General features: G+C 47.5%; 1 protein-coding gene across 1 annotated transcript in view; it reads left to right on the top strand.

Annotated features, from left to right (window-relative positions):
- The window catches only part of NECTIN3 (nectin cell adhesion molecule 3), a 110,901-nt gene that overhangs the window by 75,451 nt on the left and 9,241 nt on the right, over positions 1-26,209 (top strand). The window contains exons 5-7 of the mRNA XM_038766140.1: positions 9,393-9,734; positions 16,043-16,339; positions 24,226-24,343. Of these exons, the coding sequence (XP_038622068.1) occupies positions 9,393-9,734; positions 16,043-16,339; positions 24,226-24,343 (757 nt within the window). The remainder of the gene's footprint in view (positions 1-9,392; positions 9,735-16,042; positions 16,340-24,225; positions 24,344-26,209) is intronic.

The raw sequence follows: 26,209 nt of genomic DNA, 5'->3' as shown, positions 1-26,209 counted from the left end.
CACCATTTACCTCCACCAAGGAATGTCAGGGAGTGGACGCTTCCTGGAGATGTGGCGTATCCAGTATGATTTTGAGCAGCCAAAAGACACTGGTTTGGTGATGGATTTTGAATCAATCCATCAGCGGCTTTGATTGAGCCGTGTTCAGAGCACTGTTGTAAGTGCTTGGCAACGTACAACCCAACAGAGTTGGTAGAAGAGATCACTGACCACAGAGAACGTAGTTTAGAGGGGGAAGATCAATAGCTACTCATAAAAAACCTGATATACCATCACTGCTTGCACTCCTGATGGTGACAAGAGGAAAGCTTAGCAAAGCAAGTGACATGGAGTACAGAATTAAGCTTCACGGTGTGATACAAGCAGCCACAGCTGAAGTAGTCTAGGGTTTTGCATGGTACAGTTCTCATTTAACAAATACCACTATTATTATTATCCACGCAGACTGATACCTCTAGACCGGAAGCTCCTTGCGGGCAAGAAACGTGTCTACCAACTCTGATATATTATACTCGCCCAAGTGCTCAGTACAGCGCTCTGCACACAGTAAGGGCTCAATCAGTACCATTGATCGATTGATACCAGTTTCCCTGAAGACAGGATACAGGCAGAGAAGTATTCTGAGACAATCAGAGCTCCCTCCCCACCTTAAGACAGCTTCCGCTGCTGAAGAGGAGATTTTACACTGAACAACCTTTGCGCCAGAAGCACCAAAATCCCCACCTGTTAAGTTGTGCAAAATGGTCCATTGCATTCTTTAATCCTGAAGAACGTATTTCATCCAGATATTTGGAAATATATCTATCTCCCCTTCCAGACTATAAACTTGTGACTTAGACTTAGTGTCTATTAAGTTTGTTGTATTGTATTCTCCAAGTCCTTAGAAAAATGTAATTAGGGTTAGAGTGACACAATAAGTGCTCAGTAAATACCATTGGTTGATTCATTATCGTGCTGTTTAATCTTTCCCTGGATTGCAGTGGCCTCCCAGTTCAATTCAACAAGGGAAGTAGAGTGCTAGAAGTAGTGGGGAATTCCCTAGGAATGTGTGACAGATGCCTTATTGATCACTTAAAATGATGCTTTGGGAAGTTGCTTGTCAGAATTAGTTATATTTTGGAATTGCCAGGCGACTGACTTAGAGCAGAATTTAGCCCTGCCTCATTAAATCTTTTACCATCATGTTTCCCGTGGCCTAAGTACCATCGGAGGTGCTTTGTGTCCAAAGAGAGAAAAGTTACAAAGGAACAGAGGTACGGCGATCCCTGCCCAACCTAAGACAGCCAAAAGGGACTGGCGTTTAACTTAATCTCTTCATCATCTCAAACTATAAATTACTTCCAGCAATTAGAAGAGGAAAGGGAAAAGAGCCGTCTAAAATACTTTAACTTGATTTCTAGCTGCGAAAGTCACAAGATGCTGTCATAGCTCGAGACGAATAGTTCCGATTTTTGAAGTGGAGAGGAAATATACGTTACTTAAAATACACCTCGTGACCCTGTGTCTCTTCTTGTGACCCAAATTCAGGGTCACAAATAAGGGGCCGCAACAGTAGAAGAGGGTCCTTTTCATCAGGATTAAAGTTACGGTAGAGTACAGAGGAGGCTTACAGAATTGCAGCCATGGGACTGATGATCAAAGCATTTCTTCCACCCCTACTTGTGGGGTGCCACTGTCCTGACATGAGGCAGAGCAGGGGGTAACCTGTCAGGACCAATCCCTCAGGTGATAAGGGGGATAATCTGCCAACGGTTTGGTTGCCACCGCTAGATATTAAACATTTCAAGTGTTCGGAATTAGGGCATTCTCTCCTCGGCTTGCTGGGGGGCCGTCTGTAATGGTGCGAGGCATCACCTCCTCCCCTTCATCCTCTACTTCTCTGGGGATTTTAATCCCTTTCAACAAGCTCGGAATAGCCGAGGAAGGTGTCTGCCAACTCTGTTGCATCGTCCTCCCCCAAAGCGTTTAGTAGAAGCTTTTGGAGAAGCAGCGTGGCTCAGTGGAAAGAGCCCGGGCTTTGGAGTCAGAGGTCATGGGTTCAAATCTCGGCTCCGCCGCTTAGCTGTGTGACTTTGGGCAAGTCACTTCACTTCTCTGGGCCTCAGTTCCCTCATCTGTAAAATGGGATTAAGACTGTGAGCCCCACGTGGGACAACCTGATCACTTTGTAACCTCCCCAGCGCTTAGAATAGTGCTATGCACGTAGTAAGTGCTTAATAGATACCATCATTATTATTAGAGTGCTCTGCACACAGAAGCGCTCAATAAATACACTGATGACAGGGTCATATTATGAGACGCAGCAGCGTGGGCCTGGTCGTCCGAAGGTCTTGGGTTCTAAATCCCGGCTCGGCCGCTTGTCTGTCGTGTGACCTTGGGCAAGTCGCTGTGCTACTATCCCTTCCGCCCCCTCTCCATCCCCCCTGCTTTACCTCCTTCCCCTCCGCACAGCACCTGTATATATGTATATATGTTTGTACATATTTATTACTCTATTTATTTTACTTGTACATATCTATTCTATTTATTTTATTTTGTTAATATGTTTTGTTTTGTTTCTCTGTCTCCCCCTTCTAGACTGTGAGCCCACTGTTGGGTAGGGACCGTCTCTATGTGTTGACAACTTGTACTTCCCAAGGGCTCTGCACACAGTAAGCACTCAATAAATACGATTGATTGATTGATCAGCAGAATGGGGGTTGAGACTGTGAGCCCCACGTTTATTGTATCCACCCAAGCGCTTAGTACAGTGCCTGGCACATAGTAAGCGCGTTGAAGTGAAATTGACCCAGGAATGTGTTTGTGTTGGAAAAGGCCACTGTGGGCCCAGACACGTCATGTTTGAAGATTGCTGGGGTTTTTTGCTTTCTTCCTCCGTCTGCCTTGGGCTTTGCTTGATGACAGGAGCCCCATGCTGGTGTGTTCCTGGCAATTTTCCTCTTCTTCGGAAGCTGCGATGCAGCATTGTTTCATGTTGTCCTTTCAAACACTTCTTCTGTGCCCCCTTGCTTGCTGGTTTCCTAATCTCAGCTCTTCCTGCAGCAGCCGTTTGGATACCCTGCTTTCTTTCATCTTCTACAGGTGCCCCCCATATCACAGCTGGGTTAAGGAGAGCAGGGTTTCCCCTATCTGGAGGGAAACGATTTGGGAGAAAATATGTGGAAGTATTTCCAACATCCTGGAAGGGCCCACCTTTTTTTCCCTGTTACACCAAATGCATTCCCCATGTCCCTAGCCAGCCTCTTCTCCGTGGGACCTGTGGTATCTCTCTGCCCCGAGGAGTTTCCGATAAGAACCGTCAAGTGTCTGCATTTCAAAGAGAAATTCCTGTAAGCTGCTTCTGGTTTGGGTTGTTTACCGTTGATGTCACTTCAAAAAGACCAGGCAATCATTCAAGGACCCTGCTTTTTTTTTTTAGGTGTTTGTGTGTGTGTAAGTTTTGGGCTTTTGTTTTGTTTTAATCCCTTCTGTTTTCTCAGTCCTCTATAGATGGGCCTGCAGCTCCTCAGATCGTTCTTGTGATCACCTGTCATTCCTTTTTTTAAAGATTGCACTTAGAAGGCTCATCAGCACTGTAGATTGACTGACCTTGTTTATTCATTTTTCCAACTTAAGCCGTTACTGTGTTTTGTTTTGTCCTCTGTCTCCCCCTTCTAGACTGTGAGCCCGTTGTTGCCGACTTGGACTTCCCAAGCGCTTAGTACAGTGCTCTGCATACAGTAAGCGCTCAATAAATACGATTGAATGAGTAAATGAATACTAGTGGCCGCTCTGTTTTTTCCTTTTTCTCCCACTCTGCAAACAACTTGTCTGCCTTTCTCTCCCCCATTAGCTCTTTCAGAGCTGGCACTTAATTTTTTTTAACTTTTTCATTCAATTGTATTTACTGAGCACTTACTGTGCGCAGAGCACTAAGCACTTGGAAGAGTACGGTAGGACAATAAACAGACACATTCCCTGCCCATGATGAGCAGTCTAGAGGTAGGAGGACAGATATGAATACAAATAAATAAAATTACATAAGTGTTGTGGGACTGGGAGGGGGGAAGAACAAAGGGAGCAAATCAGGGTGGGAGATGAGGAAAGGTGGGGCTTAGTCTGGGAAGGCCTCTTGGAGGAGATGGGCCTTCAGTAGGGCTTTGAAGAAGCATGGGAGCGTAATTGTCTGTAGGATTTGAGGCTAGACTTGGCTTAGGAGTCATAGTACACTCACCCATGTATCACTAGAGCAAGCTAAAACTCCTCACTCTGGACTTCAAGGCTCTCCATCATCTCGCCCACTCCTACCTCACCTCCAGTCCCACCTTCTCCAGCCCAGCCCGCACCCTCCGCTCTTCTGCCACTAACCTCCTCACTGTACCTCATTCTCGCCTGTCCCTCCATCAACCCCCGGCCAGTGTGGCTCAGTGGAAAGAGCCCAGGCTTTGGAGTCAGAGGTCATGGGTTCAAACCCCGGTTCCACCACTTCTCAGCTGTGTGACTTTGGGCAAGTCATTTAACTTCTCCCGGCCTCAGTTACCTCATCTGTAAAATGGGGATTAAGACTGTGAGCCCCCCGTGGGACAACCTGTAACCTCCCCAGCACTTAGAACAGTGCTTTGCACATAGTAAGCGCTTAATAAATACCATCATTATTATTATTATGTCCTCCCCCTGGCCTGGAATGCCCTCCCTCCGCAAGTCCGCCAAGCTATCTCTCTTCCTCCCCTCAAAGCCCTACTGAGAGCTCACCTCCTCCAAGAGGCCTTCCCAGACTGAGCCCCCTTTTTCCTCTCCTCCTCCCCATCCCCCCCGCCCTACCTCCTTCCCCTCTCTACAGCACCTGTATATACGTTTGTGCAGATTTATTACTCTATTTTACTTGTGCATATTTACTACTCTATTTTGTTAATGATGTGCATCTAGTTTTATTTCTATTTGTTCTGATGACACCTGTCCACGTTTTGTTTTGTTGTCTGTCTCCCCCTTTTAGACTGTGAGCCCGTTGTTGGGTAGGGACTGTCTCTATATGTTGCCAACTTGTACTTCCCAAGCGCTTAGTACAGTGCTCTGCACCCAGTAAGCGCTCAATAAATACGATTGAATGAATGAATGAAATGAATAGAGCACTCTGCTCACAGTAGACATTCAATATTTTGTAAACATGATTGATTATCTATCCCTGCCATCTCAGGAAATGCACCTACCAGCTCTGTTTTATTGTACTGTCCCAAGTGCTTAGTACAGTGATTTGCACACGGTAAGCACTCAATCAATGATCGATCGCATTTATTGAGCTCTATGTGCAGAGACCTGTACTAAGCCTTTAATAATAATAATGATGGCATTTATTAAGTGCTTACTATGTGCAAAGCACTGTTCTAAGTGCTGGGGGGGATACAAGGTGATCAGGTTGTCCCATGTGGGGCTCACAGTCTTCATCCCCATTTTACAGATGAGGGAAACTGAGGCCCAGAGAAGTGAAGTGACTTGCCCAAAGTCATACAGCTGACAAGTGGGGGAGGTGGGATTTGAACCCATGACCTCTGACTCCAAAGCCCGGGCTCTTTTCCACTGAGCCACACTGCTTTAGGAACGTACGATAGGACAGAATTAGCAGACACGTTCCGAGCCCGTAACGAGCTTATGTTCCATTAATTGGTTTAGGACCCCTATCCACCCAACCTGAGTTCGGAAAAATAAGAGCTAGTAATTTCGCCTCCGCCTGTAGGTACCGAAGGGATATCTTTCGGGTCTGGCAGTTTTAACACGGGATCATCTAACCGTTTCAAAGTTTTCCTGTTTCTATCTTGTTTTCTTCACCAATCCAGCTAGTAGTTATCCGTTTGCACTTGGCAGAAGATGAGCTAAAAAAAAACTTCTACAAGTATCTGCTTTCTTTTGGTGTTGGTTTTTGGGCGGGGGAGTTGGGATGTGGTTCCCGAGTGCCCAAAGTGCGTTGTCTTATCCTGATGGTTCTGATCCTCAGGCAGCAGAGGTAAGACTTGAACCTTAGGGCCGGTCTCAATTTGTGTCAAAATTGGACACAAATTTTGGCAAATGGGGTCATAAGAATCAGCGGACTGTTTATGGCCGATGGGACACTATGCGTAATAATAATAATAATAGTAATGGTATTTGTTAAGCTATGTGCCATGCACTGTACTATGCATGGGTTCCAAGGGAGGCTACTTCCCAAGTGCTTAGGACAGTGCTCTGCACACAGTGAGCGCTCAATAAATCCGATTGAGTGAATGAATGAAGTGCTAGAGGCGGCATAAGGGTCATGGTTAATAATAATAATAATGGCATTTATTAAGCACTTACTATGTGCAAAGCACTGTTCTAAGCGCTGGGGAGGTTACAAGGTGATCAGGTTGTCCCACGTGGGGCTCACAGTCTTAATCCCCATTTTACAGATGAGGGACTGAGGCCCAGAGAAGCTAAGTGACTTGCCCAAAGTCACACAGCTGACAACTGGCAGAGCTGGGATTCGAGCCCGTGACCTCTGACTCCAAAGCCCATGCTCTTTCCACTGAGCCACGCTGCTTCTCTTGGGGTCATTCATTCAATCATCCAGTCGTATGTATTGAGCACTAATTGTGTGCAGAGCACTGTACTAAGCGCTTGAGAGAGTACAATGCAATAAACGGCCACATTCCCTGCCCACAGCGAGCTTAAAGTCTAGAGGATCAGGGATAGTTTGTTGGAGAGATCACCCGACCCGGCTCCCTGCCTCCAGTCAGGAGGAGGACTAGAGATGGCCACGTGTGATCGGAGAGATGTGGGGTGGGTCTGCCTGATACCCCAGCGGGCATCAGTGTGGAACGACGCTAGAGGTGTCTTTAAGCCAACATTCCCTGGAAATGGGAGCCAGGAAATGCAGATTCCCATCCGAACTCCACCCCTCGCGTGCCCCGTGCAAGTCGTTTCACTTCTCTGCTCCTTGGCTTCCTCGTCTGTGAAATGGAAAAAAGATACCTGTGTACCCCACTGCTTAGCCCAGTGCTTGGCATTTAGGAAGAGCTTCATTTATATACTGTCATTATCACTTCAGCCGTTGTCCACATTGGAGCCTCCTATCTTTCCGTTAGTTTCCTAGAGAAGCAGCGTGGCTCAGTGGAAAGAGCCCAGGCTTTGGAGTCGGGTCATGGGTTCGAATCCCGGCTCTGCCAATTGTCAGCTGTGTGACTTTGGGCAAGTCACTTCACTTCTGGGCCTCAGATCCCTCATCTGTAAAATGGGGATTAAGACCATGAGCCCCCCCCCCACCGTGGGACAACCTGATCTCCTTTTAACCTCCCCAGAGCTTAGAACAGTGCTTTGCACATAGTAAGCGCTTAATAAATGCCATCAATATTATTATTATTTCCATTAGAACCCTTCTTGACTAGGCCCTCATTTCCTCTTCTTCCTCGCCCTTGCATTTGGATTTACCCCCTTTATTCACCCCTCTCTCAGCTCCACTGCACTTCCCTACATATCCATAACTTATTTGCTTTAATTTGCATTAATTAATTCCATTCGCTTATTGTGGTCAGGGAATGTATCTGTTATATTGTGGACTCCCAAGCACTTAGTACAGTGTGCTGCGCACGGTAAGCGCTTGATAAATATGACTGATTTTCAGAAGTGCCGCTATTCAGTGGTTTAAGCTGTTTAATCGGTGTGACCCCTGCCCCAAGCTGCTGAAGGTTATTGTAGAGGCTTTACTCTCCTAACTTCCTGAAGTTTGAAACAACCTTAGGTTTGCTCCCAGACTCAGCATACAAGAACTAATGGGTGGGCTAAGAATTGGGAAACCAAACCTTTCCAGTATTAGAGAAAAAAGAATATAGAAACTAGAAACCAAATTTTCGCTTGCCTGGACTCTTCCCTAGACTTAAATGGTTGAAGATCCCTTTTCCTGGCAGCATATTTCCATTTACACCTGCCTTCCCTTCTTCGTTCCCCCTCTTCTCTTCATCCCCCCTCTTCTCCTCGTCCCCCTCCCCATCTCCCTATCCCCCCTTTTTCCTTCCCCCTTCTCATCTTCCTTTCTCCTCATCCCCTTTCTCCTCGTCCCCCTTTCTCCTCGTCCCCCTTTCTCCTCGTCCCCCTTTCTCCTCGTCCCCCTTCTCCTCGTCCCCCTTTCTCCTCGTCCCCCCTCTTCTCATCCTTCCTCTTCTCCTTGTCCTCCCTAATCTTCGTCCCCCTAGTATTCCCCAACATCATTGTCCACTTCCTCCTCGTCCAATTCCTCCTCCTCCTTCTTCCTCCTTGTCCTACTCCTGGTCATCGTCCTCCTCCTCCTTTCATTTTAGACTAGTCATTCTGCAGCTGAAGTGATGAGGCCCTGATTTAACCTCCTGGCTCCCAGTTGCCAGGGGTCACACACTTCAATCAGGAGTTGCCCTGAACTTTAGATTCTGCCTTTGTAGCCACTCTCTAGAGTGCCTCATTACAGCCCTGACTCATTACTCTGTCTGACACAATCCTTGCTAGGATTAGGTCTGTGCTCAATTTTCAACGTGACCTGTGTGGGTTTAGGCCAAAATGGAAAATTGTAATAAGAAAATGTTCATCAAAAAGGGTTTCTGGCCCAGTGCTAGTCTCTGTGTAGATCAAAGTGTTATTTAGACATGGGCCCTGCCCTCAGTGTGAGTAATCTAGGTGGGAAGATGAGTTGGAGCATAATTGGTGTGTGTAAAATATGTTCTCAATTTCCTCTTTCATTTGATCCAGATTTAAATTTAAAATGAATAAAATGCTAGATGTTTGTTACTAAAAATAGTGAACATGTGAAATCTGATATTTGAACTGAAAATGAGCAGGAATTTGTAAAGCACATGCTTTTTTAGATTCCTAATACCTGACTAACACTTTCTTTCCTTCTTACTCTTTCTCACTCACTTTCTCTGGAACTTTCTCTGTCTCCTTCTCTCGCTTTCTCTCCCTCTGTTGCTTTCTCTTGCTCTCTCACTGTCTCTTGCTCTCTTCCTCTCGCATCCTCTTGCTCTCTTCCTCTCGCATCCTCTTGCTCTCTTCCTGCTCTTTCATGCTCTACCCCCTCGTCGTTGGCACCCCCCTCTTCATCTCCCCCCCTCGTCTCTCCCATCCTCATCTCCCCCCTCCTCACTTCCCCCTTCTCATCTCTCCCCTCCTCATCTCTCCCCTCCTCATCTCTCCCCTCCTCATCTCTCCCCTCCTCATCTCTCCCCTCCTCATCTCTCCCCTCCTCATCTCTCCCCTCCTCATCTCCCTCCTCCTCATCTCCCCCCTCGTCCTTTCCCAATGCACTCTCACCCACTCCCGGCCTCTTCCGGATCTGTCTTCTCCCCTTCCTGCCCACCCTCTTCTCACTCTGTTGAACGATTTCTTTCTCTCTCTCTCTCCCTCTGTCTCTGTTTCTCTCTTCCTCTTTCTCTCTCCAGGTGCCTTAGCTGGGCCAGTTCTCGTGGACCCACACGTGACGGCCGTGTGGGGGAAGAACGTCACGCTGAAGTGTATAATCGAAGTGAACGAAACCATCACCCAGATCTCCTGGGAGAAGATCCGGGGCAAAGGTGCCCAGACAGTGGCTGTCCATCACCCTCAGTACGGTTTCTCGGTCCAAGGAGAATACCAAGGGAGGGTCTTATTTAAAAATTATTCACTCAACAATGCAACCATCGTCCTCAGCAACGTAGGCTTCCCCGATGCGGGAGAGTACATATGCAAAGCAGCTACATTCCCACTAGGAAATGCCCAAGCCTCCACGACAATAACCGTGCTGGGTAAGTGCATCCTTTTTGTCTTTGGAAAGGTTCACATCAGGGTTCCCAGGAGATTCGGGAGCTGGAATTCTAGGATTGTTCAGTTGAAGAGCTCGCTCAAATATGTCCAAACTGCCGTGAAGGGTTTTACCTTAATTGACTCGTTTTTTTAATGGTATTTGTTAAGTGCTTACTGTTTGCCTGTGGACAGGGAATGTGTCTGTTATGTGGTACTCTCCCAAGCGCTTAGTACAGGGCTCTGCACACAGTAAGTGCCCTCTAAATACAATTGACTGTACTAAGCGCTGGGGTAGATATGAGTTAATCAGGTTGGACCTAGTCCGTGTCCCACGTGGAGCTCACAAAATTAGTCCCCATTTACAGTTAGAGGAAGCCGAGGCCCAGAGAAGTGAAGTGATTTCCCCAAAGTCACACAGCAGGCAAGGGACAGAGCGGGGATTAGATCCCAGGTCCTTCTGACTCTGAGGCCCCCCTCTCTAACCACTGGTTCATTCATTCAGCTGTATTTATTGGGCGCTTACTGTGTGCAGAGCACTGTATTAAACACTCGCACTGATTGGCACTACTTTGTTGGCCGATTTGCAGTGCGAGCAAAGAGTAGAGTTTTTTTTATAGCCTTTATTAAGCGCTTACTATGTGCAAAGCACTGTTCTAAGTGCTGAAGCACTGTTCTCCAAGGAGAGAGGCCTACATGGTGTAGCATCCAATCTGGGAACACCGCGGCAAGGACCAGCCTTCTGGTTCCAAAAGCGTTTCGTTCCGGGCCAGGAACTTTCTCGTTCATTCAGTCATATTTATTGAGCGCTTACTGTGTGCAGAGCACTGTACTAAGCGCTTGGGAAGTACAAGTTGGCAACACATAGAGACGGTCCCTACCCAACAGTGGGCTCACAGTCTAGAAGACTGCGACAGGGCCCCAAAGTGAGCATCCCACTCAGACGTGAGGGTGAGGCCGCGAGACCCTGATCCCCTCGATGTTTACCTCAGGGGTCAGTACATGCCACAAGCAGCAAGCTCGCCTCACAACAGGGGACAGACTGTAGATGGGACAACATGATCACCTTGTATCCTCCCCAGCGCTTAGAACAGTGTTTGGCACATAGTAAGTGCTTAACAAATGCCATCATCATTATTATTATTATTATTATGTGGGCTGACAGCTTGCCCCCGCATATGCTCATGTGTAAGTATGCACTTTGTGTGTACGCATACAAATTTGTATACTTTCTAGACTATAAGGTTGTTGCAGCACGGAGCCAGCTCTATTGTATTGTGCTCTCCCAAGCGCTTAGTACAGTGCTCTGCACACAGAAAGTGCTTAAAAATATGGTGGGTATTTAACACTCGTACGTATGCATGTATGTGTGCAGAGTGTAAATACATTCTAGCTATTCACATTTGTACAGTTGGGATGAAGCCGTGGAATATACCCCTCACAGAAGGCCAGACGTTGAGAGCCAAAAAAAAAAAAAAAGGAGGTGTGTGAATAAAAAGACCTGACTTATATGAAAGGGAAAGTGACCACTTTCCTCCACTTATTCCTTATTTCCTCCACTGAGCAAATAAGAGCAGAGAGATGTGAATTTCCCTAAAATGCTCAGGTTAGGTTTAATAGCTCTGAATTTCCCTAAAATGCTCGGGTTAGGTTTAATCGCTCAGCAGCGGTCTTAAGTGTCCTCTGAGTTCAGGGCGGTTGGGGTGTTTGAAAACACATGTCACAGTCTCTGGCCTTAAGGAGCTCGGAGCCTGAAGGGAATAGACAGGTCCTGTAATTAGAGCAGCTGGCATTCTCTCGTTTCCTCCCGGCCAGTGGGCAGAGCTCCATTTTGGCACACGCGTGCTCCGGATGGTGCCAAGGGCGTGCCCCTGGAGTCCGGGTTCCCAGATATTAGCCCGGGAGGCCCTCAGTGCCATCCTGGAAGTGTTTCCCAAGCGTCCTCCCTGCCCTCCTCATCACATGGGTCCTCCGGGCAAGCTCGGGCAGTGGCAGCAGAAACTGGGAGCCCCGAGGCCGGCGGGGAGAGCGCCCGGGCGGTTCGCCAACCAGCCGTCTGAAGCTCCAAGCCCAAAGAAGAAGCCACAGGTGAATAGGCAGCCGCTTCAGACGGGGTCCCCCGCGGCCTCCAGGTCAGGCAGGGACCAGCAGGGACCGGGCGACAGACAAGCGAGGAGCGGTGGAAAAAAATCAGACCACAAAACCAACAGTAGTCAAAGGTAATTTTCTTTTAAAAAACGAAGCCAAAAAGATCAGTAATGCACTGACTGTGGCTAGAGGAGCAGAGTGACCTGGAGCCGCCGTCTCCAGATTTGGGTGCTCCACGGGCGGCCAGATTATACGCCAGGCCTCAGAGGGCTGCCAAGACTGCGGGGGGAGAGGGGCTCTTCATCAGAGGCCTTCCCCGTCCCCGTCCCCCCGCCATTCACCACGACCCCCCCCCCCTCCAAGATGAAAGGGAAGAACGGGAGCAGAGAGGCCAAATTTGGCCATTCCCCGGGCAGAGCACGGATGGGAGAGGCGGCCGATGATGCCGAGTGGCTACGGAGGCCGGACCCCGCAGCCGAGCCTGGAGGGGTGTGGGGTGTAGGCCTCAGACCCCAAAAAGGCCAAAGCACTGGGGCCGTGGGGGAGGCTCGGGCGGTGACAACCCCCTCTCCCCTCCCTGCAGCGACACAATCGCTCCAAAATCCTTTCCATCCCAGAACTGCCGTTTCAGACCCTTTTTGGCTCCAAGTTATTTTCCCTTCCAACCGAGCCACGGGCTGCCCGGTTCCCCTCCGCCCACCAAACCCCACCCCGGCACGAGATTTATGCATCCTCAGTCCGGGCCGGTGGACTTTGAATGGTCTTGACCTCTTTCCGTCAAATCCACGCTGGGTTCCAGCGTGGCCTCATGGAAAGAGCCGGTGGGAGTCGGGGGACCTGGGTTCTAATCCCGGCTCTGTCAGGTGCTTGTTGTGTGACCTTGGGCCTCAGTTTCCTCGTAAATTAGGGATTCACTTCCTGTTCTTCCTGTATCTGATCTGTTGTAAAACTGTAAAATGGGGATTAAGTACTACTTCCTCCTACTTAGACCGTGAGCCCCCTTGGACTGTGTCTAACCTGATTATCTTCTATCTAGCCCAACACTTAGCACAATGCTTGACACATAGTAAAGTGCTTAACAAGTTCCATAAATACCATAAAATCCAGAACATTCCCGTGAGAAGCACCGCTAGGATGTCACAGTTGTATCGATCAGATTAGCTAAGAAGTCAATTTGGAGCGATGCTCTTATGGGAGTTAATGAATCGCTATGCTTTTCAGTAAAAATGAAGTTGAACAGCTGATTAAGGAATGACACGGACCGCTTATTCACTAACTTGGGCATTTATCAGATGGAACAATTGGCAGTGTTTCAGTGATATCTCTGTCCCTGCCAAGGTCGATGTCTGGAAACCAGAAAGGTGTTCTGTAAGTTGTTTAAGCGTGCCCGTGTGGTTTTCAAACAGTTTCTTTTCAGCCCTGAATACCCTCTGTGGAAAATTTGACTTGCAAACATGAGTTTGATGGGCCAATTCACTGAATATGACAAATTTAGAGTTTGGGGCTCTCACTTTCATTCATTCCTTCAATCGTATTTATTGAGCGCTTACTGTGTGCAGAGCACTGTACTAAGTGCTTGGGAAGTGCAAGTTGGCAACATATAGAGACGGTCCCTACCCAACAGCGGGCTCACAGTCTAGTCTTATACTGGATGTAAGTTCTGGATTCTGGCATGTGTGATTTTTGTGAAAAATTGTGTTGTCACAGTTGTGACTGTGGAGTGGAAGCTGGGTATTTATCTCTCTTTTTTAAGGGGATTCATTGTTGATAGACAGAAGGTTTGACAGAGGGCGGTAGCCTGCTCCAACTAATAGCTAGTAAGCAAATAATAATAATTGTGATGTTAAGCACTATTTTAAATGCTGGTGTGGCCACATGGGGCTCACAGTTGGAATAGGAGTTAAATCCCCCCCCCCTTTTTTTTACAGATGAGATAACTCATCACTCTTCACTTAGAGAAGTTAAGTGACTTGCCCAAGGTCACAAAGAGCCGGGATTAGAACCCAAGTCCTTCGACTCCCTTGCCCGTGCTCTTTCCACTAGGCCACACCGCTTTTTGGGATATGTTAACGGCTTCCAACTATAACCCCTTGGGAATTTGCCCAGAAACACATTGGGCTAGGTGGATGAAGGAAGAGGGGAGAAGCGGTGTCCCTTCCTGTCAGGATGGTGGGAGGAAGGGAGGAAAAGAGCAGAGAGCGAGTCTGGGAGCGGTAAAGTCCCGGCAAATGAATCGTTCGTAAACGATGGGTCTTCGCTTGGGTTAGTTACCCGCTGTGGTTTGGCTCAGAAACTTCAACATATGATCAAGAGTATCCAGACTCCTGGGAGCTTCAACTTCTCATCAACTTGCTTCCTTTTTATTCTCCTATTTATTCAGTCCTTATTAAGGGCTGACACTCCAAGCCCTCCAACCCCTCGGGTAAATATAAGATCAGACAAATTTTCTGCCCTTCCTGGAGCCTAGAAACTAAGAGGTGGGGAGAGCTGGGTTCATATCCCCAATTTACAGGAGAGGAGACAGGCCCAGAGAGGGCAAGTCATCTCCCCCAGTCACACAGCGGTGGGGCTGAGCCTAGAACTGGGTCACCTGACTCCCAATGACATTTTTTTTCCACCGGGATATTACTCTCCTTCCCCAAGGTAATAAGTATTATTGTGGTTATTTATTAAGTGCTTACTTTGTGCCCAGCACTGTTAGGTGTCCAGTAGGGATTACTGAGGGCACTTCTCTCCCACCGGCTTCCTGTTCTGAAATCTGGAAAGGTCCTCATTGTCCTCTATAGACTCCCGTTCACTCCCTCTTCTTCTACTTCCCAACCACTATGCGAGAAAATAGGGAGACATAGGGATTGGATCCCAGCAGGATGAGAGAATAATATTATTATCATCAGTAGTAGTATTTTAATGGTATTTGTTAAGCACTTAATAATAATGATGGCATTTATAAGCGCTTACTACGTGCCAAGCACTGTTCACTTGGTGTCTGGCACTGTACTAAGCGCTGGGAGTAGATATGAGATAATTGAGTTGGACACAATCCCTGGCAGTCAATTAGTAGTATTTATTGAGCTCTTACCGTGTGCAGAGCACTGTACTGAGAAAGTACCATACAAGCGATTTGTCCAAAGCCACAAAGCGGGCAAGTGGCGGAGCCAGGATTAGAACTGGCCTAACACCAAGCTTGGGAGTCAGAAGGATCCGGTTTCTAATCCTGCCTCTGCTCTGTGTCTGCCGTGTGACCTTGGGCAAGTCACTTCGCTTCTCTGTGCCTCAGCTATCTCATCCGTAAAATGGGGAATCAAACTGGGAGCCCTGTGCGGGACAGGGACCGTATCCAACCTGATTTGCTTAATCCACCCCAGCACTTAGTACAGTGCCTGGCACGTAGTAAGCGCTTAACAAGTACCGTAATTATTAGTATTATTGTTATTATTGACAGGCAGTCGTTATCCCCCCACACACTTCAAAGGCCAGTTATCCCGCTCTGCCTCGACCCTTTCCCAGAAGCTGCCTTCTCCCCCACAACATACACACCCCCTTCTCCCTAGCTTGGTAGTTGCAGTGGCCTTCGGATGTTCTAATTCATTCTTTCAATCGTATTTATTGAACGCTTACTGTGTGCAGAGCACTGTACTAAGCGCTTGGGAAGTACAGGTTGGCAACATGTAGAGACGGTCCCTACCCAACAGTGGGCTCCCAGTCTAGAATGGGGAGACAGAGAACAAGACAAAACATGTTAACAAAATAAAATAAATAGAATAAACATGTACAAATAAAATAAATAAATAAATCGAGTAATAAATACGTACAAACATATATACATATATGCAGATGGTGTGGAAAATTAAGACTGTGAGCCCCACGTGGGACGACCTGATCACCTTGTGCTCTCCCCAGTGCTTAGAACAGTGCTTTGCCAATAGTAAGCACTTAATAAATGCCATCATCATTATTATTATTACCATTAGAATAAATAGAATTATGGCTATATACACATCATTAAGCAGCGTGGCACAGTGGAAAGAGCATGGGCATGAGCTGTCCTTCCCGGAGAAAGAAAGCTGGCCATCTCTTGTCATGAAAATCTTCCACACTCATGTCTGCCTATTGAGTAGTCTCGTGAAGGGACGGATTACGTGTGCTTTGGGAGGTGATTTTCCGTGGACTTTAAGCATACGTTCTAAGGGATATTTTCTCATTTCTGTTCCTCCTTTTTCAATAGTTGAACCCACTGTGAGGCTAACGAAAGGACCAAACGCTTTAATCGACGGCGGCAATCGAACAGTAGCAGCCGTCTGTGTAGCCGCCACCGGGAAACCCGTCGCCCAGATTGCCTGGGAAGGAGACCTCGGGGAGATGGAATCTAGTTCGACGACTTTTCCGAACGAGACTGTGACGGTTACGAGCCGGTACAAACTGACTCCGACCAGGTTTGCCCGAGGAAGGCGGATCACTTGCGTGGTGAAGCATCCAGCTTGGGAAAAAGAGATCCGCTATTCCTCTATGCTGGACATACAGTGTAAGTAACAGGGATATAGCCTGGGCGTTTGCACAAAGTTTAACCTCTCTCCTTCACTTGGCTTCTCCTTTTTCCCTTCAGCATGGACCGTGCCGGGTGATTCGTGATGCTCAATGCCGTTATGACTTTTTTAGTGTCTCTCCGTTTTTAACTTTTTTCTCTGGTATTTGTCAAGTGGTTACGTACGCTTCTCTGGGTGTTTGCCTTACCGTTAGCTTGTCTAGCACATCAGCTGTGAAAGGGAAAGGTCGAGGGGAAGTAGGGTTATTTATCTTATCAATAATAATAATAATGATGCGTTTATTAAGTGCTTACTATGTGCAAAGCACTGTTCTAAGCGGTGGGGAGGTTACAAGGTGATCAGGTTGTCCCACAGGGGGCTCACAGTTTCATCCCCATTTTACAGATGAGGCCCAGAGAAGTGAAGTGACTTTCCCAAAGTCACACAGTTGACAAGTGGCGGAGCCGGGATTTGAACCCGTGACCTCTGACTCCAAAGCCCGGGCTCTTTCCACTGAACCACGCTGCTTCTCAAGGACCTCCTGGTACAGGAAACGATGTAACCTGGCCCCTTTCAATCTCTGCTTATTGTGGGCCAGGAATGTGCTATCTTGTAGTCTCCCAGGTGCTTAGTACAGCGCTCTGCACACAGTGTACACTCAGTAAGTACCACTGGTAGATTTCAGAACTGGCTCACCTCAAGTGACCCGTTGGAGTGTGGTGTGCAGACCGAACCTTGGAGGCCCTGGGCAGATGATGATGTGCTGTTCATTGGACTGAATCACATCTGCTCTTCCTCATGAGTCTTTACGTCATTTTGAGAGGGGACCTTTTATTAGAATAATAATAATAATAATAATAATAATAATAGTAATAATAATCATGATATATCTTAAGTGCTGCCTATGTACCAAGCACTGTACCGAGAGCTGGGGTGCGGGCAAGGTAATCGCGCCAGAGACAGCCGCAATCGAAGGGGGACGGAGAACAGGTATCAAATCCCGATTTTACAGACGAGGAAACCGAGGCCCAGGGAAGTCGACCTGCCCAAAGTAACACAGCGGACTAGTGGTCCTGAAGCACCTTGGCCTAGCGGATAGAGCACGGTCCTGGAAGTCGGAAGGACCCGGGTTCTAATTCATTCATTCATTCAATCGTATTTATTGAGCACTTACTGTGTGCAGAGCACTGTACCAAGCGCTTAGGAAGTACAAGTTGGCAACATACAGAGACGGTCCCCACCCAACAGTGGGCTCACAGTCCAGAAGTCTAATGCTGGCTCCACCGCTTGTCTGCTGTGTGACCTAGGCGATTCACTTCACTTCTCTGGGCCGCAGTTCCCTATCGGTAAAACGGGGATTACGACGGCAAGCCCCACGGACTGTGTCCAACCCGACTTGCTTTTATCTGCTCCAGCGCTTAGTACAGTCCCTGGCCCATAGTAAGCGTTATGAAGCACCATAGAACAATCAATAGTGGCAGAGCTGGGATTAGAACCCAGGTCCTGTGATTCCCAGGCTCTTTCCAGTAGGCCACGCTGAATCTCTTTTATACGTGTTGCGGTGGTGGGTATTCCCTCTGTAATTTTGGCGGCCCCCCAAGTTTATCCGGTGATGGCATATTTTATTGTGCTTCCCAAATAATGGTGGGGGGCCGGGAATGATGGCGGATTCTGGCAGTCGCTGCCTGTGCCGGTTTTCTTAGCTTCCAAACAGTTTGGCCCTCCGACTCCCGAGGAGGTTTCTGAGTTGTGAAATGGTCTCTGCCCACCCTGGGAGGTTCTGGGAAACCACACCAAGTGTACAGACTCCTTCCGTACAAAACGCACCCTTCACAACACGAGAGAAGCAGCCTGGCCTAGTAGATAGAGCTCGGGCCTGGGAATCAGAAGGACCTGGGTTCTAATTCCGGCTCCACCACCTGTCTGCTGTTTGACCTTGGACAAGTCACTCCACTTCTCCGGGCCACAGTTTCCTCACCTGTAAAAATGGGGATTAAGATCGGGTGCCTCAGTGTGGGGCATGGACTGTGTCCAACCTGATCAGACTGTATCTAATAATAATAATAATAACAATGGCATTTATTAAGCACTTACCATGTGCCAAGCGCTGTTCTAAGCGCTGGGGAGGGGATACAAGGTGATCAGGTTGTCCCACGGGGGGCTCACAGTCTTAATCCCCATTTTACAGATGAGGTAACTGAGGCCCAGAGAATGAAGTGACTTGCCTAAAGTCACACAGCTGACAATTGGCGGAGCCGGGATTTGAACCCATGACCTCTGACTCCAAAGCCCGGGCTCTTTCCACTGAGCCACACTGCTTCTCATCTACTTCAGTGCTGAATAAAATGTCTGGCACATAGTAAGCACTTAACAAAATGTCATTAAAATTAAAAAAAAAAAATGGAAAGGTTCAGTTCCAGGGGAGCAGGCAGGAAGTTGTCGGTAGAATGGTGAAGGAAACTGAGGGCTGGGGAGAGAGGGTAGAGACCGTTTTTCTGTTATTTTCTGTTTCTGGTATTCGAGAGCTAAATTATTTGGGGTGTTTTGCCTACTATTCAGATTTCAATCCAGTGTAGTGACCGTAGGCACCGTTAAGGCTGACCTTCTCCGATGCATTCATTCTTCAATTAGTATTGGGTGGCGGCAGGAATTAGCATCCTGGGAATGGAATTCAGAAAAGTAGATATGAGCTAGCGGGCCTGAATTCAGGCTCTGATTTTGTGAGCATCGCCAACAAAATGATAGTTAAGGGAAAAGTTTCATTACTGTAGCTTTCTCTGTCTTTACTGTGTGCAAGCAGTGTGGACAGTGGCTACAGCCCGGCCCTGGGAGTCAAAAGGTCCTGGGTTCTAATCCCGCCTCCGCCACTTCCTGCTGGTTGACCTTGGGCAACTTACGAAACTTGTCTCTGCCTCGGCTCCCCGATCTGCAAAATGGAGGTTCAGTACCTGTTCTCCTTCCTATGTAGATTGTGAGTCCCACATCATCATCATCATCATCAATCGTATTTATTGAGCGCTTACTGTATGCAGAGCACTGTACTAAGCGCTTGGGAAGTACAAATTGGCAACATATAGAGACAGTCCCTACCCAACAGTGGGCTCACAGTCTAAAAGGGGGAGACAGAGAACAAAACCAAACATACTAACAAAATAAAATAAATAGAATAGATACGTACAAGGAAAATAAATGAATAAATAAATAGAGTAATAAATATGTACAAACATACATATATACAGGTGCTGTGGGGAAGGGAAGGAGGTAAGATGGGGGAGATGGAGAGGGGGACGAGGGAGCGGATGGGACACATGGGAGCGGATTATCTTTTGTCGACCCCAACGCTTAGGACTGTGCTTGGTATAGAGTTGAGACCACAGTTATCATTTCTTTCTCCATCCTCAAAAGTCACCTCGCATCAGAACATCAGTTTTCCCATTTGCCACCGTCCCTGTTAATCCTGAAAGCCTGCCTCCTTTCAATCACATTCCAACTTCAGTCCCCCGAATGGTCAGTCATCCCTCTCAGGCTGTCGAAGCCTTGCTTGCTACGGTGGGATCACCCTAAGCTAGACACATCCACATCCCCCTTTGCCAATACAGCATTTATATCTCTGAGCCTCTGTCGGAGGGCAGAAGACCCGGAAGGGAAGGATAGCTTAAAACAGCAATAACTTCAAAGTCTTGCCGGATGAGAGGAATCTGATGGAATCTCGGTGGCTAGAAAGAGGAAACGTTTGCCACATTGGACAGGCTGTAAAAGTAGGGCAGTAAGGAACAGTGGGAGATGTCCATTATTTCCCTACAGAGATTGGCTGAATAAGTCATCAGGAAGAGAAGGGGAGGCGAGGTGTTTTGAGAGGATAAAAGACTTTTCTGGAATAGCCGGTTTTAGAATCCGTAAGGCGAGATGATACAGTGGATTTAATTCAACCTAGCGGACAGGACTTTGTATAGAGCCCTTATATGAGAGTTCCACTCGGCAGTGGTGATCCAACATGATTAAATTTAACATCCATACTACGGATGGGAAGCCTAAAGAAATCAATAGGAGGATATTAAATCTCAGAAAGGGGAACGATGATAAAAGAGAGAGAGAGAAGAGACCCTTAGGAAAAAAAAAGCTGAAAGGAGTAGACAAAAACAACCTTCCTGAAATTTGAGGGCTGATGAGAAAAAAACACAGAGGGCTGGTGAAATGATGCGTTTGAGAACAAAACAATCGCAGTGATAAAATAGGAACCTCGCATGGTTAACTGATAAAGTAAAGGGGGTCATCCTGGAAAGCACGGCAAGCGCACCTGAGGGGGGAAGAGGGAAGTGTTTGAAAAAGCGGCCGGTTGAATGCCAACAAGAAATTAAGCAGGCCCAAAAGGTGTCTAGTTGTAGAAGAGTCTCCTTATTTGTCCGAAGAAGAGAACCGGAGAGGTGGGTGGGGACCCTTGAAGACTGCGGAGTCGTTCGTATTCCTTTGGATGAGGAGATAAAGCGGAGAGGAGCGAAACATTCCCTCGTTGGCCTGAGGAAATGGATTATAACTGTGAACAGCCGAGGGTATTTTGTTTGATGAACTAGATATGAAAATCCACCAGGACCAGATGGGGCCAACATGGAAGTTCTGAGGGAAAGCAGAGAGGAAGCGGCAGATCTCCTGACAAGAGTGTGCGGTCTGCCTGCTGCTGCTCCCGTGGGCAAGAGGGGCTCGGAGACGACCCTGAAGATGGGAGACCAGTCGGTCTCCGGGAGCATCAGACAAGGAAGACCCGCCACCAGGAAAGGCGACGTGTTTTCTGTAAGAAGAAAACACAACCTACTCGTTTGTGGTTTGATCGACAATCCCGCAGATGGCGAGGGAGACCCGTCGAGAGATTTTTAATGGCCTTTGACAAGGTTCCCCACCAGCGAGTTTGCAGCCCTGGCTCAGGAAAGGCACCTTATTGGATTTGATGTGAAGCAGCAGCGGGCAAGAGGCCAGACTTATGCGGTGGAGTGTCAGGAAGGGGACAGAAAACAAAGCCTCAGTCCTAGTTGTCCCACTTGGTAAAGCCCAGCTCTCTCCAGGCCTGGGATGGTGCATTTTGGGAGGAAATAGAGATGGAGAAGATTCAGGAAGACTGATCTAGGGGGATGGAGCAGATCCTGACTGTAGATCAATCAATCAATCTGTGATGTATATTTATTTTTTTATGGTCTTTGTTAAGCGCTTGCTGTATGCCGGGTACTGTGCGAAACCCTGGGGTAGATACAGGCTAATCAGGTTGGACACACTCTATGTCCCACATGGGGCTCACATTTTTAATCCCCATTTCACAGACGAAGTAACAGAGACAACAAAGAAGATAAGCGTCCAAGGCCATACAACCGACAAGTGGTGGAACTGGAACTAGAACCCAGATCCTTCTGACTCTCAGCCCCGTGCTGTAGCCACCGGGCCACGTTGCCCCTGCCTATTGAGCACTTAAAGTGTGCAGAGCACTGTACTAAATGCTCGTGAAAACACGATATATAGAATTCATTAACGCAAGCTACGCCTGCAGGAAATCTCAACCGGCCTAAGATGGATGGGGTGAAATTCATGAAAGAAAGGATTTGTAAAGAGTGAGCGGGAGGAAAGTTAGGATGGTTACCTGTGGAGATGGACTATCGGGGGAGATGATCCATCGATCTGGCTGCTTGTTTGTCCGACAATCTTCCCTCGGAAACACCGTGTGTATCAAGAACGCCGGGTGGGATCGCCCATCAGTAGGAGCCAGGAAGGGCAGTGTGGAAGTTTTCAAGTTGGAACAGCTGCAGAAGTTGGAACAGCTCAGCCCCGTCCACGTGGCATTTTCTCTCCCTAGAGAGAGGCTTTTCTTTGGATGAGGACATCTTGAAGAGGAAGCAGATTTCAATGAGCACTCTCCCCCCGGGCTGGCATTGTAATGGTAACGGTTTGCCCAATTCCTCGTACACCTCCGTTTTCTCAAGATATTACAGGGTATCTTCCTTCCAAAGAAGCTGCCGCTTTTTAGACCTTTGTGATAGTCATTTTTCTCTTCCTCTGAAGAACTCAGTGTGGTTTTCCATCTTAAAATTAGCTGATGGGATTGATTCCCCCTCCGCGATTAGGTGTAGCTGAGCAGGGTTATTATTCTGTTTCTTTTGACGGTACAGTGGTATTTAAGTGCTTACTATGTTCTCAGCAGTGTATGAAGCGCTGGGGTAGATATGAGATGATTAGGTTAGACACAGTCTGTCCCACATAGTAATAATAATAATGATGGCATTTAAGTGCTTACTATGTGCAGAGCACTGTTCTAAGTGCTGGGGGGATACAAGGTCATCAGGTTGTCCCATGTGGGGCTCACAGTCTTAGTCCCCATTTTACAGATGAGGTCACTGAGGCTCAGAGAAGTTAAGTGACTCGCCCAAGGTCACACAGCAGACATGTGGCCGAGCCGGGATTAGAACCCATGACCTCTGACTCCTAAGCCCAGGCTCTTTCCACTGAGCTACACTGCATGGGGCTCACACTCCGACAGGAAGGGCGTGTATTAAATCCCCATTTTACAGTTGAGGAAATTGAGGTACAGAGAAGTGAAGTGACTTGTCTAAATCACCCATTCGTTCATTCAGTCATATTTATCGGGTGCTTACTGTGTGCAGAGCACTGTAGTAAGCGGGTACATATAACAATATAATGATAATATAATAATGGTGGCATTTATTAAGTGCTTACTATGTGCAAAGCACTGTTCTAAGCGCTGGGGAGGTTATAGAGTGATCACGTTGTCCCACAGGGGGCTCACAGTCTTAATCCCCATTTTTCAGATGAGGTACTGAGGCACAGAGAAGTTAAGAGACTTGCCCAAAGTCACACAGCTGACAGTTGGCAGTGCTGAGGTTTGAACCCATGACCTCTGAGTCCAAAGCCCATGCTCTTTCCACCAAGTCACGCTGCTTCTATGAGATATATTGTTAGGAGAGTACCATATAACAATAAACAGATATATTCCCTGCCCACAACGAGTTTACAGTTTACAGTTCCTTCTCCTGCTTTCTTTTGGGTAACCAAGCAGATTATTGTTGCCCTGGGATCATTTTGTATTCTGTGTCACTTTAGAGTAAGAGGATCTGACAATTAAGAGATTCCGGCCTGGAGCGTTCTCCCTCTAAGCACCTATTAAAGTGCTCTGCAGGTAGTCAGCTTTCAATAAATACCACTGATTGATAATAATAATAATAATAATGGCATTTATTAAGCGCTTACTATGTGCAAATCACTGTTCTAAGTGCTGGGGAGTTTACAGTGTGATCAAGTTGTCCCACGGGGGGCTCACAGTCTTAATCCCCATTTTACAGATGAGGTAACTGAGGCCCAGAAAAGTTAAATGACTTGCCCAAAGTCACCCAGCTGACACCGGGATTTGAACCCATGACTTCTGACTCCAAAGTCCGGGCTCTTTCCACTGAGCCACGCTACTTCCGCTGATTATGGCGGACCACCTCTCCCCAACTTCAAAGCCTTAGTAAAATCGCATCTCCCAGAGGCCTTCCCTGACTAAGCCTTCAGTTCCTCACTTCCCACTCTCTTCTACATTGTACTTAGCTGGAATTTATTTAAATGTCTCTCTCCCCTCCCAGAGTGTAAGCTCTTTGTGGGCAGGGAGCGGGTCTACCAGCTCTGCTCTATCACGGACTCCATAGCACTTAGTGCAGTGCCCTGCTCACATTAAGTGCTCACTAAATACTGTGGATTGATGGATTGATTTTACAAGTGTCCAAAGCAACTAAACCCTTGCACATCTCTTCTGTATTTCTCTTAATGGGCAAAAAAGGTGTTTCTGGCTCTCTTCTGATTCTGTGCAGTTTTTTTATGTTGCTCTGTCACATCCCGTTCTATTTTATAGATGTCCCAGAAGTTTCCGTCACAGGGTATGATGGAAATTGGTTTATTGGGAGAGAGAACGTTCATCTCACCTGTAATGCCGATGCAAACCCACCCCCCACGGAATTCACATGGCGAAGGTAACCGAATGTTATCGTCTGAACGTAGGGGAGTTAAGTGACCCAGGAAACTGTATTAAATTACTCTGACTTTATTGAAGAGTGGCTTAGGGGAAGAAGCTCTACAGGCGTGTGCCTGGGTGTCAAAAGGACCTGGGTTCTAATCCTGGCTCCATCACCTGTCTGCTACGTGATCTTGGGCAAATCACTTAATTTGTCTGTGCCTCAATTACCTCATCTTTAAAATGGGGATTAAGACTGTGAGCCCATGTGGGACAGGGACTGTGTCCAACCTGATTAGCTTGTGTTTACCCCAGAGCTTGGCACATAGTAATCACTTAACAAATGCCCTCATTATTTGCTGGGCCAAACCCTTAACTAGTGGAGGATTCTTTAGTAATGGATCGGTGGTATTTATCGAGCGTTTACTGTGTGCAGAGCGCTGTACTAAACGCTTGGGAGAACATAGTAATGTCAGTAGACATGATCCCCTCAAAGCCGAGGGTGGGGCCTAATTAGGGTGCTTGAAAAGAGGGAATTACTGCTCGGATCACTAAGGTGCAACCATTTATCTGTCTGGGTCCCAAATTCAGACTTGTATTGTCCACTCCGGTCTGCAAACAGCGAACAATGAAACATTCCCACAGAGTGAAAACTATAGCTCCCCTTTCTGAGCGTCACCAGTTATGCATTCCGAAAAATGAGAGACAATCTTCAGTGTTCTCATTAATGCAGCGATTTCAGCCCCAGGCACTTGCTATGTTGTTAATAACATAATAATAATAATAATGTGTGGTACTTGTTAAGCGCTTACTATGTGCCAAGCCCTGTACTAAGTGCTGGGGTAAATTCACGTTAATTAGGTTTGGCACAGTCCGTGGTCTCCATGGGGTTCACAGCCTAAGAAGGAGGGGGTAGGATTTAATTCCCATTTTACAGGTGAGGTGACTGAGGCCAAGAGAAAGCAAGCGACTTGCCCAAGGTCAATCGGCAGATAAATGGAGAGCCGGGAGTAGAACCTAGGGCCTCTGACTCTCAGGCCTGGGCTCTTTCCACTGGGCCACACTGCTTCAGTAGCGTTTTTCGAGTTTGATATAACCTGCAGCAGACACGGCCGGTATCCTCCACCTGTTGTCCCATAATGAGGTGTAGGGTTAGAAGCTCCGTTGGTGATCTTTTCGGTAGTAGCCAGCTGCCATCCTCCTGGCCTGTTTTAAGTTATTTGGTACTAGCCAAACTCCAGAAATCTGAGGATTTCTCACCCGAAGGGGTGAGCTTGGCTGTGGGACCCAGAGAAAGGGTAAAAACAGATGGGAAAGGGCAGGGGGAGACGGGGGAGATATCAGAGGACGGTTCTCATGAACGGAATTAAGAATGACATTCTGTTGAAAGACACCTTTGCGCAAAGCCCTCCGGAGAAATCTAGAAGCTGTTTGTGGATCATTTTGAATTGCCAGGAAAGGGCTGGGGCCCTAGAACAAAGGCCAGGCCCCAGCCCTGCTTTTTATTGGGCGATCAGAGGTCAGGGCCTTCTCCAGAGACGGCTGCCAATCATTAGGGCTCTCAGGAGCCACCGGAAATGGCAGTTAAATTCCTCCATTATCATTTGGCCTTGTGGGTTGCTTTGCCTTTAACCCAATTTATGGCTTTATAACATCGTAAATTAGGAAGACCCAAGGTCATGCCTTAGAACCGGCTCCTTGCGTAAGTTACTCTTATCCTATTGAGGAGAGCTCTGGTCCCCGATTTGAAACATCGAAGGGCCTCCTGTCCCCCAGTCTCCGCCTCTCCCCAACATCTCGCTCCTCGGCCAATGGAGAAATATTGGAGTGGGGTAGAGCAGACCTCCCCCTGGCTGCCCTCCTGGGTGATATTTTGGTCTCCTCT

The sequence above is a fragment of the Tachyglossus aculeatus genome, chromosome 24, assembly GCF_015852505.1.
Source record: "Tachyglossus aculeatus isolate mTacAcu1 chromosome 24, mTacAcu1.pri, whole genome shotgun sequence".
NCBI classification, from domain to species: domain Eukaryota; kingdom Metazoa; phylum Chordata; class Mammalia; order Monotremata; family Tachyglossidae; genus Tachyglossus; species Tachyglossus aculeatus.
The sequence above is the reverse complement of the archived record's forward strand: the minus strand, read 5'-3'. Positions and strand labels throughout refer to the sequence as shown.